Source organism: Ictalurus punctatus, chromosome 7, assembly GCF_001660625.3.
Source record: "Ictalurus punctatus breed USDA103 chromosome 7, Coco_2.0, whole genome shotgun sequence".
NCBI classification, from domain to species: domain Eukaryota; kingdom Metazoa; phylum Chordata; class Actinopteri; order Siluriformes; family Ictaluridae; genus Ictalurus; species Ictalurus punctatus.
The window spans coordinates 11,287,821-11,307,599 of NC_030422.2; the positions used below are offsets into that span (position 1 = coordinate 11,287,821).

At 40.2% G+C, this 19,779-nt stretch overlaps 2 protein-coding genes across 2 annotated transcripts; both read left to right on the forward strand.

The window, feature by feature from the left end:
* The first annotated feature begins 310 nt into the window (after positions 1-310).
* Positions 311-8,020, forward strand: LOC108267236 (protein crumbs homolog 1). The gene is made up of 9 exons (XM_017471228.3): positions 311-359; positions 1,297-2,241; positions 2,585-3,135; positions 3,477-3,642; positions 4,394-4,625; positions 5,305-5,979; positions 6,224-6,265; positions 6,442-6,564; positions 7,768-8,020. Exons 1-9 carry the CDS (start codon positions 311-313, stop codon positions 8,018-8,020), a joined length of 3,036 nt encoding a protein of 1,011 aa, XP_017326717.2.
* Positions 8,021-11,934: 3,914 nt separating this feature from the next.
* Positions 11,935-16,117, forward strand: ahsg2 (alpha-2-HS-glycoprotein 2). The gene is made up of 7 exons (XM_017471570.3): positions 11,935-12,177; positions 13,659-13,769; positions 14,449-14,533; positions 14,695-14,849; positions 15,308-15,412; positions 15,504-15,572; positions 15,719-16,117. Exons 1-7 carry the CDS (start codon positions 11,971-11,973, stop codon positions 15,965-15,967), a joined length of 981 nt encoding a protein of 326 aa, XP_017327059.1. The 5' UTR covers positions 11,935-11,970; the 3' UTR covers positions 15,968-16,117.
* Positions 16,118-19,779: the final 3,662 nt, after the last annotated feature.

The following is a 19,779-nucleotide window of genomic DNA, read 5'->3' on the forward strand; positions in this document are numbered from 1 at the left end:
TTGTCAGAACTGCTGTTATGGACCTTTTAAGCAATTTGAGAATTCAATAGTGGTGTGGGATAAGTACTGATAGACCTTGATGTAAAGTCTCCTTCATGAACATGTGTGACGTCACATTAATTAGCCAGAGGACATGTAAGTGTGTTAGCCTAATCCTGTGGATCTGACTGCTGTTAATCCGAGTGTTACCTCAGTCAGTCCCTCACACACACACACGAATTAAGATATGCCATAGAAGTCACTCGATGTGATGGTGCTTTCCCAAGCTGAGCCAGGTCTCCAGATTCAGTCAGCTCATCAACTGTGAATCATGTCAGGAGTGAACATACTAGTCTGGATCGTCTTGTTGCTTTTTGCAGGTAAAGATTGGCTACTTCAGCAAATGTTTAGCATTAGCAGTAAATGACTAATGATTTTGTCTGTCTGCTTCATTAGTCTAAATGTAGTTAATCATCCAAGACATGCCTGCTGTCCTAAGTTTGCTTCTTTAGTTTTGGACTGAAGGTAAAAGGCTGGTGTAACTAATAAACAAATGTTAACCTCCATAAACTAATTTTAAATGAAGATTTTTTTTAATAGCAGCAAGAGCGCATATGTAAACATTTTACTTCAAAGCGGAACTCCACTGGCATCACTTCCAGCTTTCTGCTACAATTTCACCTTCAAATGTTATGCGTTAGCAAACTACACTGAGTTTCTGGTTGTCCAAAGTGGCTGCCCCGTAACAACCCAGCATTCAGCTACAAGTTGAAGTTTAGTTAATGTTTATAGACCAATCATGCCTTTTCCCTCTGACACTACTGACCAATCCCACCCATTCCCTCAAACACTCTTGACCAATCCCACCTGCTCCCTCAGACACTATTGGCCAAGCTCACCCGCTCCATCAGACACTACTGACCAATCCCACCCACTACCTCAAAAACTCTTGGCCAATCCCATTCCCTCAGACACCCTTAACCAATCCTGCACACTCCCGCAGACTCCCTAGACCAATCCTGCACACTCCCGCAGACTCTCTAGACCAATCCTGACCACTCCCACAGACTCGCTTGACAAATCCCACATGCTCCTATAAATACTTTTGTTCAATCCCAGCTGATTCCACAGTTATTTTTGTACATTGTTGCACCTGCAAATCTAGAGTTACCGTTACGTTCTCCATAAATCCATAAAAATGTTTTGGATCAACCAATAAAGAGGCCATCCATGTTGTATGTTAATGACCTCTAGGGGGAAGTATTTCAAATACGCACCTATACTCAGGCAAACTGCAACATTTTCATTTTGTTACAGATGCTCTCTCTCCCGAGTACTTTGATGCCTGCAAAAACAGTCCATGCCAAAATGGTGGAGTTTGCAAGAGAAACAAAGGTGATTACACTTGCCAATGCTCTAACAGTTCCCAAAATGGCAGACTCTATGGAGGTCTGAACTGCACGGTTGTACTGCAGGGCTGTGAGCGCCACAGATGCCAAAACGGTGGCACATGCTCTCCTTTTCTCAGCAACAGTCAACACAGATACAGCTGCACCTGCCCTGAAGGTTTCACCGGCAAAAGGTGCGAGATTTCCACTACGTTCTCTTTTGAAAAGAGTGGATTCCTACACATCAAAACAGCTATCGAGGACACAGTGGCACTTCTGAACGCTACTTTGAGTTTTCGCACGGTGCAAAAAACAGCGACTCTACTGCGTTGCGCAGTGAATGAGTACGTACTCACTCTGCAGTTGCACAATGGCCGACTACGTCACTCCATGAAATGGGGCAACAACAGTGAATCAGGTCTGGTGGACCTTTTTCAGGATGTAGCGGATGGCCATTGGCATACAGTACAGGTTTTCTTGTACGGAAGTATGTTAGGACTCGATTTGCATGACCCATTGTGCACTGCGAAAACCTGCCACAAAGAAGCACTAGTGGAAATGGATCTGGGATCTGGGTCCGGACCATCCTCTTTTACACTGGTCCAGAGTGTCTATATAGGGGGCACAGGAAATGGACAAGTAAACCCAAACTCATATTTCCTGGGCTGCATGAGGGATGTCTACATTCAGTCTTATCCAGTGGTTCCGGAGTTAAAGGCCAGAGCTGAGCAGTTCAGCTTGACTTTGGGCTGCAGGGAAAGTGACGGCTGTGAGGACAATCCATGCAGGACTAGAGGAAAATGCGTTGGCTTGGGATGGAAGAAACACAAGTGTGAGTGCCATCGTCCCTACGAGGGAGACATCTGCTCAGAGGGTGAGGCTTTATCTCTGAGATAAGCATCAATGTGCTAAGAACCACTTAGTCAATATACCGTAGAATTCAAGTGTACAATATTGCTACTGGTGGAGATCCCACAGGGTCTATACTGGTGATAATTACTGCAGGGTATTTATTTTCTACTGCTGCCTTTCAATCATATCATTTTGTCTTTCTGTCTCTCTGTCAATCAGCCAAAACAGGTTTGGTGCCAGGCGATCCATCTTTAGTTTTGCACTGAAGATTGAAATGGTGCTAACAGGAAATAGAAGCTTATAGCGTTTAGTATGTGATTGTACAAACTACCCAGTGCTAAAACACTCTGCGTGTGTGTTCACAGAACACATCGCTGCGCGGTTTGGAAATGAAGATGTGGAAAGCTATGCGGTTTTTTATGTGGACGATGACCCCATGGACACTTTCACCGTGTCCATGTTCATTCGCACGCGCCGTTTAAACGGTCTGCTCCTCCTTTTTTCCAACAGCACAAGCCGCTACCTGCACGTATGGCTGGATGGAGGGAAGGTCAAAGTTCAGGCGAATGACTTTGAAATTCTGCAGGGTCACGACAGAGTTAACGATGGACATTTTCACCTGGTGGGCGTGCACTTGGAGCGGGGAACGCTCACACTCTCGCTCTCAGCTAGAACTCAGGCCTTGATGGCCAGCCGAGGTTTGATGATCCGACCAGGTGACACGGTTCATGTGGGAGGCTTAGAGGATCGGAAAGCCTCCTTAACATTCAGCGGCTACTTTAAAGGATGCATCCAGGACCTGCGGCTGAACTTCAATCACCTGCAGTTTTACCCAGTCAGCACTATGCTGGCTTCCTACAGGCTCAAAACCATGGTGCAGGTCACGCAGGGCTGCACTGGCGACAATTACTGCAGGGTATGTGTTTTCTGTCTGCCTGTGTACATATGTGTCTGTCTTTCTGGCTGGCTGGTTTCCTGTCTCTCTCTTTGTCTTTCTGTCCTGTCTGTCAAGCTATATATATATCTTTCTGTCTACCTTTCTGTCTATCTGCCTATATATCTATCTGTTTATCTCCTTGTCTTTCTGTCAGTCCATGCATCAATATATCAATCTGTGTTTTTATCTGTTTTTCAATCAGTTGGCTTGTCTGTCTATCTATTCGTCTCATCTTTTCCACTCATTTTTATAGGCTCATATGTCATTACAGTAACTATGTTGTGGCGGTGTTGACTTATCGCTCCCTGTTTTATTTGCAGATGAACCCCTGTCTGAATGGCGGCGTGTGTTACTCCATGTGGGATGATTTCACCTGCAGTTGCCCTCCAAACACAGCAGGACGGCGCTGCGAGGAGCTGAAGTGGTGTGAGCTTTCCCCGTGTCCCGTTACTGCAGGATGTCTCACACACACTCAGGGATTCGACTGTGAGTACGACTCTACAGGAAAACTGAGACGCTCTATACGTCTCACCTCCTTCTTAGGAGCTTTATATGTACGTTAATAAATTGGCTACATTTAAATGACCGTATATGACTGCTGCTGTGGTTACTCAGAAAGTGTTACGTTGTTCTGCTCTCATCCAAATCTTTCATTTCTGTGCAAATCCACGTTTCATTTTTGTTACTGTTCTACCGTAGATGATAAGGTAAATAACGTAAATTGTTATTCATGTGAAAATTTGTTCCAAAGTGATCGGTTCCAAACTTCTAAATATGATTAAAGTTAAGACCAGACTGCCATTAAGGACATTCTAAGGTAAAAAGAAAAACAATGGACTCCTGTTGGACAATCCAAAATGAGCATTTGCATGTCTGGTGTCTGAAATCGATTATGTCTTCACGCCTTTTTTTATTTTAGTCTTTGGACTGATTGTGATTGTCAGGTCTAAAAATAGCAGTGCATGGATGGGATTTCTTGGATTCAGGGATTATCCCAGACTGGGTTAAACCTGCTGTGTGTTCAAATCTCATTAACAGCACAGACTGCTTTATATCAAGAACACACAGACTGCTATTCTCATATAGCTTCTCTTCTCAGCGACGACCGGTAAATACGATAGAGGTTGGAACAAATTTGCTCCCCTGTGCTCGGAGATCCTCCCTGATTGCAGGTTTGAGTGGAAATAAGAATGCCAAACACTAGAATTATCCCACTATTTTCTTCTCCACCTCTCAGGTGTTACAAACATCACTCTCCGTGAAGGAAACCCCATCATTGTATTTAGAGGTAACGCCAAAATCCGTCGCCCACTCCGCAGCGTGTCACTGACGTTCTGCACGAGGAGACGTGACGCTACACTGCTGCACGCCTCACGAGAAAGCGACTTCATTACAGTTTCCCTCAAGGATGGACGACTTGTACTGAAGATTCAGAGTGGCTCAAACGTCTCGCTCCGAGTGCAAAGCCGGTGAGGGAAAGAATGAATGTACCCTCACTATTACACCCTGATCACAACTCTCTCTCTCTCTCTCTCTCTCTCTCTCTCTCTCTCTCTCTCTCTCTCTATATATATATATATATATATATATATATATATATATATATATATATATATATATATATATATATATAAATTTTAATTACCTGATGTTCAAGTGTGATTTATATATATATATATATATATATATATATATATATATATATAAATCACACTTGAACATCAGGTAATTAAAATTTATATATATATATATATATATATATATATATATATATATATATATATATATATATATATATATATATATATAAATTTTAATTACCTGATGTTCAAGTGTGATTTATATATATATATATATATATATATATATATATATATATATATATATATATATATATATATATATATATATATATCAAATACATTTTATGACCAACATTATCTAGATATTAGATTAGCTAGATATCGGTTAAGTTTGTTAATATTGATCTTGTTAATTACTTCCTCCATTTAGCCCCAGGTGAGAAAAAGTTTTGACATCCTTGCTCTAAAGCTTGACATAAAAATGTACACAGTTTATTTGTAAAAAATTTCAGACATGTACCAATATTTTTTTTTGTTTTATTTACACTTTTTATTATTTTTTTAGCCGGGCAGTGGTGAACGATGGACGTTGGCACAGTGTCGTCCTGAGCATGAACAACTCATCCACGCCCACCTCCAGGTGGTCCATGGTCCTCGACGAGCGCAGAGACCAAACGTCCATCTCCACCACCTCTTCTGGAGATCTGGACTTCCTGAGGGAAGACACGGACATCCTTTTGGGAGGCTGGGAGCTCAATTCCGGGGCGAATTTGGACGGATGTTTGGGTTCGGTGGAAATCGGCGGCCTTGTTTTGCCATTTTATGCAGAAACAGAACTCCGTATGCCCAGGCCTCAAGAAGAAAAGTTCTTGAAGACGTCTGGAATGCTGAACTTAGGGTGTTGGAGTGCTGATATTTGCAATCCGAACCCTTGCCACAATGGAGGCCAGTGTGAGGATCTTTTCGACCTCTTTAAATGTCGATGCCCAGCTGATTGGCACGGTCAGATTTGCGAGGTCAGGACTGATGCCTGCATCTCGAATCCTTGCCTTCATGGATCCTGTGTCGTCGTTTCTGAAGGTTACAAGTGTGTGTGTGAGTCAGGATACGTCGGTCAGCGCTGTGAAAATAAAGAGGACGTGTGTGTGGGACACAAGTGCCGTAATGGAGGTACCTGCCTCAGAGGAATCAAAAAATATGCCTGCCTTTGCCCAAGAAACACAACCGGAGCGCTCTGCCAGTGAGTGACAAGAACGCACATTTCCTTTATTAATCGTTCTTTTTCTTCATCTTTTTTTTGGTATTTGTAAAAACAAAATAAAAGAGAGATAATAAAGGCTCCATCTCTTATTTATCCATTACCCTACATGTTCAAAGCAGCAAGTTGCTTTTATTGCTTTGTCATTTGTCCTATATAGGCATGGAAATAAAATACATTCTTTGAAATGTACGTAAACTTACATCATTGTTTCTCGTGGTTTCAGAGAACGAATGCCAGAAATGCCTTGGTACATCGACAGACTTCCGTGAGTTATCCTTCACTGATAACACATTGACATGGTTTTAGTCAATGAAGAATAATACAAATACAAGTAGAGCTGTTGTAATCTGTATGATTATCATACCATTATTTGACACACATTTCCAGTAACTGGTAGTTGCTGGTGTATAATGATGTACAATGTACGAATTGTCTGGTTAGGTCTCCCAAGTTGCCGGTGTCTATCTGCGGGAATGATGAGTGGACTTACAGCTGCTTTAATGGTGGAAACTGCTCCATGTTTGAGGGCAAGTGTGACTGCCTGCCTGGTTTTACTGGACGGTGGTAAGCTTGCAATGATAACAGCCTGAAAATTAATTTGCAGAGTTTTGATCATCTGTAATCGGCGTCATCAAGGAGTCGATTCTGGGTTCGGTTTTATCCCGGCCTGCATGTGATTTTACCCTTTTTTTATGGAGTATATTAAGATTCTGTAAGGTTTATTATACTATAAGGTATATATATATATATATATATATATATATATATATATATATATATATATATATATATATATATATATATATATATATATATATTATATTATACTAGATATGCATCATGATATGTAGGTTTGCTCACAAATTGCCAGCAAAACATGTGTTGCCTTAAAAAAAAAGAAGAAAAAAAAGAGAAAAGTTTATTTTAAGGATTTATAAGTTTTTTTATATATAAAAATAATATTTGTATTTATAAAAAATTAAAACTGTAATAAATTATTTTACTATTTTAAAGATTAACAAGATATTACAATAGCCACGATATCTCAGAAAAGCATATTGTGACAAATTATATCAATACTATATCATTGTAAATTGTGGAGAGCCTGCGAGAGCTGCACTTGTGAAGCCCGTTAGCTGGATAGCTCCAGACTGCAACAACCAACACGCGTTATACATTATACGGTTACACGGCCATGTTATAATAGTTAAAAAGAACTCTTCTGTAGCTTTCAAATAACACCAAAGGCTGTGGAAATCTGCCACTTTATCTGACTTTGGAGCTCTATTTCTTCTACAGAGCTAATTATCTTTCAGTTGATCATTTTAAAAATCCCCAGATCATACATTTTGTTTATTCAATCAAATGTTTTGCGAGAATTCGAAAGAAATAAATAATTTTTTTACGATATGGTGAACCTGTAGTACATTTCATTTACAATATTAAACCTCTGTTCGTCATAATTCAGTCAGAATTTATTTTTCATTCAAAAATATTTCATTCAACCGAAGTGTCACCCCTAATATATATGTATGGATGGGTTATATATACACAGTATAAATATATAACTATATCATTCTATGGAAACGTATACATACGGTATATAGACAAACTAATCAATCACAATGGAGGAACAGACAGAACAGGGGTCGGAGACCAAGACCAAAAGATGAAAATGGCCTGAAATGATTAAGAGAAATGATATCGAACCACATCACATTTAACACTGCGGGAAATCCTCATTACTGCTGTCCCACTTGTGCATAGGTGTGAGCTGGAGCTGGACGAGTGTGCGTCGGGCCCTTGCCTGAATGGCGGATACTGCCGCAACCTCATCAACAGATTCCACTGTGTTTGTGAGATCAGCTTCGCCGGCGAGCGCTGCCAGATTGACATCAGCGATTTCTACCTCTACGGTTTCCTGCTGATGTGGCAGAACATCTTCCAGCTGCTCTCCTACCTCATCCTGCGCATGGACGACGAGCCTGAGATCGAGTGGAACGCTGCCAATGATGAGTAAAGAAAAAAACGGAGGAGCGAGTGATGATGGGCGAGAGACGGGATGTCTAAACATGGGCCAGTGGGGTGTATTTAAGAAACCCATTGTGAAAGTACAACTCTGAAATAGTTGTCATTCATTTTATGGCATACATACGTGCAGCGTTCTTATTTGTAATGCACAGTGATAAATGTGTCAATTTTATAAATGCAAAAATATAATGTGTAACTAACAAAAGTTTTAAAAAGAAATGTTCTCTCAGAAACACAAAACAAGGTACAAAACTTTACGCAAGACACGTTTAGTGAGGAAGTGAACTAAAACTTCTTGCATCTATATAACACACTCGCACTGTGTTTTAATCAAGGTCGGGGTTGGTGCGAGTTACATAATTCATGTGAGAACATTTTTTTAAGTCAAATTCCGGTTTGACGCTGTCCACGCACCCTTATGTGATGTCATGTGAATTTATCAAGTAGTATAACAGTGAGGGTTTAAGTAACAAAAACACTGACAGAAAATAAATGCCGCAGATCCCAAATGTACAGAGCCTGCTGTCCCAATATACCCAAACTCACCCTCTTTTAAGTGACCACTATTTATAAAAAAAAAAAAAATAAAAATAAAAAAAAGATGGAAAGAAAATATACATTTGTTAATGGTATACCAGTATTTAAATTTCTTCCCAAAAATCCAAGCCATATACAGTTCTCTTTAGCCACAGAGATATTTCTGAGCCAGTGGTCTTATGTTCCAAGTATGCCGTCCCTCTGAATTAGTGTTTACTTTGGCCTCAAAGCCTCCGAGAAGTGTTGACTCCAAACCGGTCCCCATTCCCTTAAAAGGCAAAGTGCACAAGGGTCTGAATGAAGGGAGCTGTGACGCAATCGCGTTTCATACAACATCTCCCCCTATCGGTCTTTCCCAGAATTACATTACACATGGAAAAACAAAACAAAACAAAAAAAAACAGTCTGAATATATAAGGATGTGTCTTAATTATAAGGTACTCTTTATATGAGCCCTCGCTAGGCGTCCTATCCAGAAAGTAGCATGTACATCCTGTAAATGCATGATTTTTGTAAAAGTCACCGTTTATGAAGACTAGCTTCCATTCTTCACAAGCGTTACCAGGTTGAGATCTGTTCGAAGAGAATAGGCAAACCCAAAGCACATGCATGTTTTATTTATGACCAGTTATAAACCTGAGAGCTGAACAATAAACAAGAGAAGGCCTGCTGCTCATTGACTTGTGAGGATCAATGACTTTACCATAAGTTTCCTACAGGACATATGGTACGTTTCTGTACGAGTTTTATCCTCGTGTTTTAAACACATTTATTAATCTGGTTGTTAAATAAATAAATAAATAAATAAATAAATAATCCATACAGGGATCCATACAGTTAAGTGCCACTGAACTCCATGACTCTGGATGTTATCTAGGGTAAAACAGACAAACATGTAGGCACAGAACTGAACTTGAATCCCTAGTGTAAATAATCAAAAATCCTATTTACTCTGTCTGGGCATAGGACAAGAGTACAATTTTAAACAAGAGAAAATCTATTTAGCTTTTTATCACATTACAGTAGTAAAGCCCTTCATGGCGGACGCAGTTTTAAGTGAAAATAAGAAATAAAAGAAACGGTGTTGCACTATAAGGCGTTGAATAAATGCCGATAATACACTCCAAGACCTATTGTATTATATTGCTCTGTAATAATGCTTTTAATACATTATAATGCCTATAGTAATGCACATAATGCACTACACGACTTATAATAGTGCATACAAAATGTACTGTACGACCTATAATAATGTGTACATGCATTATAAGGCATATAATAATGACTATAATGGAGTATGAGGTGCACGTATCAATACCAGTATTATACTGTGAAAGCCTATGAAGATTTCTATTATACAGAGTTGGATGTAATACTTTTTAAACAGTGTATAATAAATAACTACACATGTACACTAATATATATATATATATATATATATATATATATATATATATATATATATATATATATATATATATATATATATATATATATATATATATAGTGAGGGAAAAAAGTATTTGATCCCCTGCTGATTTTGTACGTTTGCCCACTGACAAAGAAATGATCAGTCTATAATTTTAATGGTAGTTGTATTTGAACAGTGAGAGACAGAATAACAACAAAAAAATCCAGAAAAACGCATGTCAAAAATTTTATAAATTAATTTGCATTTTAATGAGGGGAAAAAAGTATTTGACCCCCTCTCAATCAGAAAGATTTCTGGCTCCCAGGTGTCTTTTATACGGGTAAGAGCTGAGATTAGGAGCACACTCTTAAAGGGAGTGCTCCTAATATCAGTTCGTTACCTGTATAAAAGACACCTGTCCACAGAAGCAATCAATCAGATTCCAAACTCTCCACCATGGCCAAGACCAAAGAGCTCTCCAAGGATGTCAGGGACAAGATTGTAGACCTAACCAAGTCTGGAATGGGCTACAAGACCATTGCCTAGCAGCTTGGTGAGAAGGGGACAACAGTTGGTGCGAATATTCGCAAATGGAAGAAGCACAAAAGAACTGTCAGTCTCCCTCGGCCTGGGGCTCCATGCAAGATCTCACCTCGTGGAGTTGCATTGATCATGAGAACAGTGAGGAATCAGCCCAGAACTACACGGGAGGATCTTGTCAATGATCTCAAGGCAGCTGGGACCATAGTCACCAAGAAAACAATTGGTAACACACTACGCCGTGAAGGACTGAAATCCTGCAGCGTGCGCAAGGTCCGCTGCTCAAGAAAGCACATATACATGCCCGTCTGAAGTTTGCCAATGAACATCTGAATGATTCAGAGGACAACTGGGTGGAAGTGTTGCGATCAGATGAGACCAAAATGGAGCTCTTTGGCATCAACTCAACTCGCCGTGTTTGGAGGAGGAGGAATGCCGCCTATGACCCCTGGAACACCATCCCCACCGTCAAACATGGAGGTGGAAACATTATGCTTTGGGGTTTTTTTTCTGCTAAGGGGACAGGACAACTTCACCGCATCAAAGGGACGATGGACGGGGCCATGTACCGTCAAATCTTGGGTGAAAACCTCCTTCCCTCAGACAGGGCATTGAAAATGGGTCGTGGATGGGTATTCCAGCATGACAATAACCCAAAACACACGGCCAAGGCAACAAAGGAGTGGCTCAAGAAGAAGCACATTAAGGTCCTGGAGTGGCCTAGCCAGTCTCCAGACCTTAATCCCATAGAAAATCTGTGGAGGGAGCTGAAGGTTCGAGTTGCCAAACGTCAGCCTCGAAACCTTAATGATTTGGAGAAGATCTACAAAGAGGAGTGGGACAAAATCCCTCCTGAGATGTGTGCAAACCTGGTGGCCAACTACAAGAAACGTCTGACCTCTGTGATTGCCAACAAGGGTTTTTAAACCAAGTACTTAGTCATGTTTTGCAGAGGGGGTCAAATACTTATTTCCCTCATTAAAATGCAAATCAATTTATAACATTTTTGACATGCGTTTTTCTGGATTTTTTTGTTGTTATTCTGTCTCTCACTGTTCAAATACAACTACCATTAAAATTATAGAATGATCATTTGTCAGTGGGCAAACGTACAAAATCAGCAGGGGATCAAATACTTTTTTCCCCTCACTGTGTGTGTGTGTATATATGTATATATATATATATATATATATATATATATATATATACACACACTATGATTTAATGGAAATACACTATTGTGTCAGATTCAGGGACCCAGAAAGTGCATTTCAGGTGAATGTACTTTTACAAATAAGGGTCTTCTTGTCAGTTTGGCCTCACGCACTTCCATGACATTGGACAGAAATGTGTGTGTTTTACCCCTCCCATGCGAAGAAGGGTCAACTTTGGAGTATATATGACCAATCAGCCAGGCAACTGAGTCAGCCTTTTCACTCGCACTCGTCGTGATGAATCTTGGGGTTGTCGTCGCCCTTTTGGGGCTTGTGGCGTGCGGTTCATGCAAACCAGTGGTGCACAACTTCACTCTGCCACTCTGCGACTCTCCAGAGGCTGAAGCTGCCGCTCAGGTGGCTCTGGATTTCATCAACGCGCAGCACACGCATGGCTACAAATACACCCTGAACCAAATCGAGGACATCAAGGTCATTAATAAGGTAAAGAGTTCATGACTATGGTGAGGAGTTCCAGCTACACAACTTTGCTTTGACTGTAAAGAATAATTAATTTGTATTACATGACATCTCTCAAATTTAAGACAGGACAGTTTAAGGGAGTTAAGAATCTCATTTAAGGGCCTGTCCTGGGACATAAATATTTTCTGATCAGAGTACAATACAAATATATAGAGACGTCAATAATGAAGGTAGCATTTTAATAATGATAGGTGCATGTTGGGGGATTACAATATCAGTCCCTCCAGGATTTTGCGATTGCAGAATTAACGCAAAAATCAAGCAAACGGTGCAATGCTTGGAGGAGCTCGCAATTTTCCGAAATTACCTGTAGATTTTCTGCTGAATTTGGGCCAAGAGGTGTCATGAGACGTCATCACAATGGGCATTCAGCCGAAGCCAAAGCTCTTCGATTCGTGTGTGTCGAACATGAGTACAACTTAAAAGGTCTCGTATACCAACCAACATCCACTGTGAAAAACAATTTTGTGTAGTTGCAAAGAAAACCCTTGTCCACAGCAACAGAATCGGGAAACTGTCTTCTTGGATAAAGAAAACGCATCCAAAATAACATCTAGAAAACTACTAAAAGTTGAAACACTGCATAAACAGATCATAAATAAGCATTCCCCTTGGGAAGTGCAGTAGTTTTGTTTCTTATTACTAGTCTTATTCAATTTATATTCAAATTTACAACTTTGAAAATATTTCACCCTAGTTTACTTATGCAATATTGTATGAGGAGAGGAAGAGTGCTGTTTAGGAAGAGTTAATGTTTCAGCACAACCATAGGTAATCACAGACAGTTGTATAATTAGGAGATTTATTCCAAAGGAATCATGGAACCTCACATGGGGTGGCCATATGGAGCAAAGGGTTACAGGCTATCTTTATTATTAATTCATCTAAAATGGCATATATTCCTGCCTAATGCCTAGTATTCCCAGTTTTGAACCTGACCAGGATAGAGGGCTTTACTGAAGATGAGAGAATGAATAAAAAATATATTACAAAACAAAGCAGATGTCCTAAATTGCCTAAAATGTCCTTAGCCTAATCAATATTTGTTTATCTGACAAGATTTTTTTTTTTAAAGCATCCACTGAACTAGAAAAAAAAAAAAAACAACATTTCCTGGACGAACATGCTAATTGGCTAGCTAATTAAAGTGAAATATTTACATCACCTGCCATAATAAAGAAAAACTGCCCATATGCTCAACTGATGGTAACCTTACTTCATTTAAAATGATGGTCTTAAAGATCACACCAAGGATTTAAACAAAGAGGAAATACTGACAGGACGCTGATAAGCCGGTCTTAATAACAGCATTGTTCTGAAGGGTATCAGTTCTGAATATAGGAAACGGTACAATGAGTTGGTGATGAGTCGTTTAGTCCAGCTGCAAATGAAAGCGCCAGGGTTTTGACATGACTAAAAATATTTTTTTGTTTTTGTTGTAGGTTGATGGAACACACACGTATCTCTTGGAGCTGGAGTTCCTCGAGACTAAGTGCCATGTCCACAGCCCCAAACCCGTGCCTCTGTGCGACGTTAGAGCCAAGATCGAAACGGTAACACAACTGTCCCTTTATTGCAACATCGACCCTTCTGAACATAACTAGTTAGGCTAGTTAGTGGCCTCACTGTAACAGCGTCCGTTTTAAGAAACATCCCAAATCTGGTGCCAAATCTTCCATAATGCATAGTGTATGTCGAGAATTGGCAGCAAGTCAGTTTACAAAATGTGTGAAATAGAGCTAGTGGTCATGTTTGTTTGAGTTTTGCTGAGTTTTAATTAGCAAACTGCCAAACAGACAAAAAGCTCTGTTGAACGATGGGATCCGATTGGTCTAACAGCAGCTCTGACAGTAACACACGTTCTGATACGCTATTGTTTCTATAGTAACAGCTCATTCACAGGGACTCATTATTAAGGATCATCTAAACTTAATAATAAGATTGAAAAACATATCATTTAATGTTTATGGAAGGGTCAGTGGAAAACCGGACATGGGAAAGTCTTCAGAACAGAGCAGTTTACATATATTGCTATTTCTCTGTGCTGTTTTTCGAGAGAAAAAAGGGGACACTGGTGAGGGAACAACTGTCTAGAGCTGCTATAATGCACATGAGAACAGGAATTTGTTTCGTGGACGTTCCACAACAGTAACTGTAACTATAAACGGATAAAAAATACGACTTGCCCTTCTTTGTTATGTATTTGTTCTTCTCTCTCCCTTTGTCCTTTAGGCAGTTGAAGCGGACTGTGATGTAGCTCTCTCTGAAGCTGGCGGGCAGTTTTCTGTCATAGCGTTCAAGTGCAAAACGGAATTAGGTCAAATATCAATGTTTGTTCACTTTTCATTAACAGGTTGCATTAAACGATAGCTTCATTTTAAGAGGTTGTAGATGTCTGGGTGTTGCCCAATATGCACATGTTAACATGATTCTTATTCTTCTCCAATGTGTTTTTATGTTGTTTTTGGGGCAGAGCAGAATCATTTCGTCATTGTGGAGGCTGCTCTTTTCTGCAGCCGCTGAACGACACCGACGGCACTCAGCTGGTTCAATCCTCACTAAGGCACTTCAACAAAAACCACACCCTCAACACTGCATTTGCTCTTCTCGACATTGGGCGTCTGTCATCTCAGGTAACAGTGTACCCTGAATACAACAAGGGTAGATCTGATGAAGTCCTTGGATAAGTGGGGTTTTGGTTTTAAATGTCAAAGGTTTTAAGCAAATGCCAAGACAACAAGCCAAGGTCAAGACTAAAATCTCACTGTAACAATGGAGACTCAGAATTTAGGAATGATTATCCGTTTTCACGAGGTTAATAAAAGATCATGACAAACAAGTTGAAAATGCAATCCAAATATCCACAAAACAATAAAGGCACACAGAGGTGAATATTAACAAGGCCAAAAGGAAATCTAAAAACAGGTCTGATGAACAGAGCAGGACAAAAGCAGAAATTGGCAAGACTTCACAATGTAATCAACCTGGACGTGACTGGCCCACGTTTTGCTGGTGCTCCTCTTGGAAGTTTGATCTCTACTAGCACAAGCAGTTTGATTTGATGGGAATTTAAATGTCTTGTTTTCTGCAGGTAGTGTCCGGTGGGCCCCTCTTAAGAGCCGAATATGCCATTATCGAAACCAACTGCACAAGTGTGGACGATGATATCTGTGTCCCTCTGGACCGTGTGGTTGCTGTAAGTGTGTAGTTCAATGCAGAAACATAAAAATAAATAAATGACAGCTAATGCAGCTACATTATGGTGACCTTATTTCCTTTTTCCTTAGCGCCATGGGTTCTGCCATTCTGAAGCCCATGGACTTGATCTGAAAGTCGACTGCGAAATCTTCCAACTAGTAACTAAAGCACTAACACGTTATTTGAATGACCACTGAGCAATTTATTTAAAGAATTTTAAAAATAAATGTTTTAATTGAATACCCCCCCCCCCATTTTGGAGAACAAACTAAACTGAATATAAACTTCCCTTTTCTTTCAACAGGACACTACACTTCCTGCTCCCCCAGCAGGGCCAGGGGGATCCCCATTCACCACCCAGGGCTTCAAACACCACAAACTCACAGCCTTGCATGACCCTGATGCCACCGGCCTCTTATCTGCAGAGTCTGAATCAGCAGAGAAAGCGGCAATCGTCAAAAGGACAGTGGCAGATCCTCAACCAGATGGGGTATTAGCGGCTGAACCAGCAGTTCTGCTTCCGAGGTGCCCAGGGAAAATCAGACACTTCTGAGTCCACTCTTTAAACGTGCCCTTGATACATTTATGTAGTGAATATTTGGTTTCCCATGGGCATAAAATCTTATTTAGTGCTGCTGTCATGTACTTGTAGGCTGCTTGATCTGTGCCATTTTAGTGGAATAAAATGGCCATCAAATTGTGACTCTTTTCCTTTTGTATGTCAAGGCATGGTCAACGAGGGAGAAACCAAGTGTTTACATGTTATGTTACATACAAACCCAAGCTCCTGCATGCTAGAATTGTTATAAAATGGAATCAAACTAAGGATATTGCTATCTACAATGTTTCAGAATACTACATAATACTCTCTTATCTCTACAGTCTTTGCTATTCCTCATGCAAACTGATCTACATTTAGAGAGATAGTGAGTCCAGTTTACCAGTGTCAAGCTATAGCAACATAGACTGATATATTTGATATCAATAATGTAATTATTGTTAGAACCGGATCTAAACTCACCTGAATCTCTTAAGTCTTGGACCTTGGAAAGTTCCATAGAATTGGCAATGAGTTAAACATTACCAAAATAAGGACTTAGGGAACCTATTGCCACTTCTATCTAAAGCAAATTACAACTGAGATAGGATCAAACTGAGCACTTGAGGGAATAAGGGCCTTGCTCAGGGTCCAAACAGTGTCAGGTCCTGACTCTTCAATCACAATGAAATTTCAATCAGTAACACAAAACCTTAACCTCTGAGCCACCAATGCCACCTATTGCTATTCTTTTATTATTATTTTTTGGGGATCTTACAAGTTTACCATGGCACAAGAAGCATTTTATGGGACAGAAAATCTCTTGCATTTATCTTCAGTAAGTGCTTTACGCTGTTCAGTGTCACAATGGCTTTGAAGCCCATCCCAGGAACCTTGGGCATGAGGCAGGAGTACACTCTAGGTCAAGGATTCTCAAACTTTTGCAACTAGGGATCTCTGAAATGAAGATCTGCATATGGATGTTGGTTTTGCACCCATTTTACAATGTTCGCCTCACACCTCCAGGGTCGGGAGTTCGATTCCCACCGTGGCCCAGTTTGTGCGGAGTTTGAATGTTCTCCCTGTGCTGCGGGGGTTTCCTCGCCCAGTCCAAAGACATGCATGGTAGGCTGATTGGCATGTCCAAAGTGTCCATAGTGTATGAATGGGTGTGCAAACGTGTACGTGATTATGCCTTGCGATGGATTGGCACCCTTGTGCCCGATGCTCCCTGGGATAGACTTCAGGTTTCCCCATGATAAAGCGGTATAGAAGATGGATGGATCAAGCTTTTGGGCAGACATCAAAAGGTAGCTATGGGTCAGTCAAAATTTTTATTAGACATGCATAAATATTAAATTTGCACCGTCAATCATCTAGAAAAAGAAATAAAATCCAAAAATTAAATAAGTACCAAGCAGCAACTGAATGGTAAATGGACTGCACTTATATAGCACCTTTTAGCCTTAGCGGTTCTACAAAGTGCTTTACACTGTTTCAACCATTCACATACATGCAAGGCGCCAGTCTGCCATCAGGAGCAACTTGGGGCTCAGTGTCTTGCCCAAGGACACTGACACCGAATACAAATCGACCATCAGGCAAGAGTTTAGTTGTAGTGAATTTTGGACCAGAGAAACCAGAAAACATCTTGACTTCTTTAGCCAGTACAACAGGAACCCAGCATTTGCTAAAGGTTTCTGAGGTTAATCCAAAATTAGGCATAGAGAATTCACCTATCATGGGGTCAGAGTGCAGGGCCAGTGGAGGTTCACCAAAAACATTGGGCCTCTGCAGAGGGTCAAAATCAGGTGCCCCATTGGACGATACCAGCTTGATAAGTTTGTGCTTTTGTTTTAGTGGCTTTGGCTTGGCAGCAAATTTGGGAAACCTTGACACTTTTAAGGGCCTTTAGCTTGCAGTGCAGGCTACCCACACACGCATATAAAATTGAAAAACAGGGTTTTGTAAAGACCAAAACACAGGTGTAAGTTTTCCTGAGTGTCCACTCTGTGTTACAGGTTAAAACATACCATTACGAATAATGAAATCAAAAAGTCTTTATTAAAAATAAATAAATAAATAAATAAAAAATTTAAAAAACACCAAAGGGTATAAACTGAGGAAATGTCTCATTACTCATGAACTTCCGTCTCAGCTTTCCCAGTGGCTCATGGGAAGGAAACTGGAGAGACGCGTGTTTACAACATGAGTGTCAACGGAGGAGATATGACATCTGATAATAACAGAATCAATTGTGCGAACATCTAAACCAGCAAAAAACAGCCTCCGAGGGAAAACAATCTAAATAATGTGTTGGTGCTACTTCTGAGTTACAAATGGATGATGAAAACCAAAATGTAAAGGTCACCAATAATGATGTTTATATTCAAGTGAAAGCCATTTTCAAGACTTTTTACTCGTTTTCTTTTTTTTGATTAACAAATAATAAACGTACAATATATTTTGAAAAAAAAATTTGTAGACACTCCTAGGTGTTCAGCCACACCTTTTGTTAACAGCTACATAAAATCAAGTACCTAGCCTTGCAAATCACCACACACAAAAAATGGTGGTAAAAATCGGTCATACTGAAGAGCTCAATGACTAAACAAATTGTCATAGGATGCCAACTTTGCCACAAGTCAATACATGAAATCTCCACCCTAGACAAATGTTAGTGCTGTCTCTGAGAAAGTGAAGCTTCTAGAAGCAGCAACAGCTTAGTCACAAAGCAGTAGACGATGCCAACTCACAGAGCAGGGCCACCGACCGATGACACATGCAACAGAGGATGTGTGATTTTCATGAGTTACATCACTCACTTCAGAGCTCCAAAACTGCCTCTGGAAGCAACAAGAGGACAATAACTGTGCTTCATGAAATTTCCTTCAATGGTTGAGCCGCTGCACAGAAGCCCAAGATCACTATGAGCAATGCTGAGCATCCGCTGGAGTGGCGTAAAGCACTGACTCTGGAACAATGGAAAGGTTTTCTTTAGAGTGATGAATCACACTTCACTATCTAGCAGTCTGATGGATGAACCTGGGTTTGGTGGAAGTCAGGAGAATGCTAGGAATGCTGGAATGCATAGTACAAACAGTAAAGTTTGGTGGAGGAAGGGTAATGATCTGGGGCTACTTTTCAGGGTTTGGGCCCCTTAGCTCCAGTGAAGGGTAATTTTATAGCATACAAAGGAATTTTAGAAAATTTTACGCTTTTAACATTTGGGAGAACCCATTCTTGCTTCTGCATGACTGTACCCCATGTACGAAGACATGGTTTGACCAGTTTATTGTGGAGTAACTCCAGTGGCCTGCACAAAGCCCTGAACTCAACCCAACTTAAACGTTGATTGTGAGCCAGGCCCTCTTGTCCAACAATACCTGACTTCAAAAGGGGGGGGGGGGGGTGGGGGGGGGGTTCAACCCCATATTAATGGCTTAAGAATGGGATATCCAACGATCTCACAGCTGGTGTCCACATACTTTGGGCCATTTAGTGTACATTTAATATTTACTATTCAATTACACACATTCAGCTCAAAATAACAATTGTGCATAGATACCAAAGTGCACCAAAAAAAAAAAAAAAAAAAAAAACATTCCTACCATATATTATGTATTTTTATGACAACATAAATTCATTAATATATTAATAAGCAACAGTAAGGTAAAATTGGTAAATAATGATTTCTACATATCTCTACACATTATACTACATGTGAACAATATTGTATATGATGTGTTTATCCAAACAACCAAATACAAGGACTACATTTCTGACACCTGCAAGGAGTGTGGTGAGGAAAATTGGAAAAGCCAGAT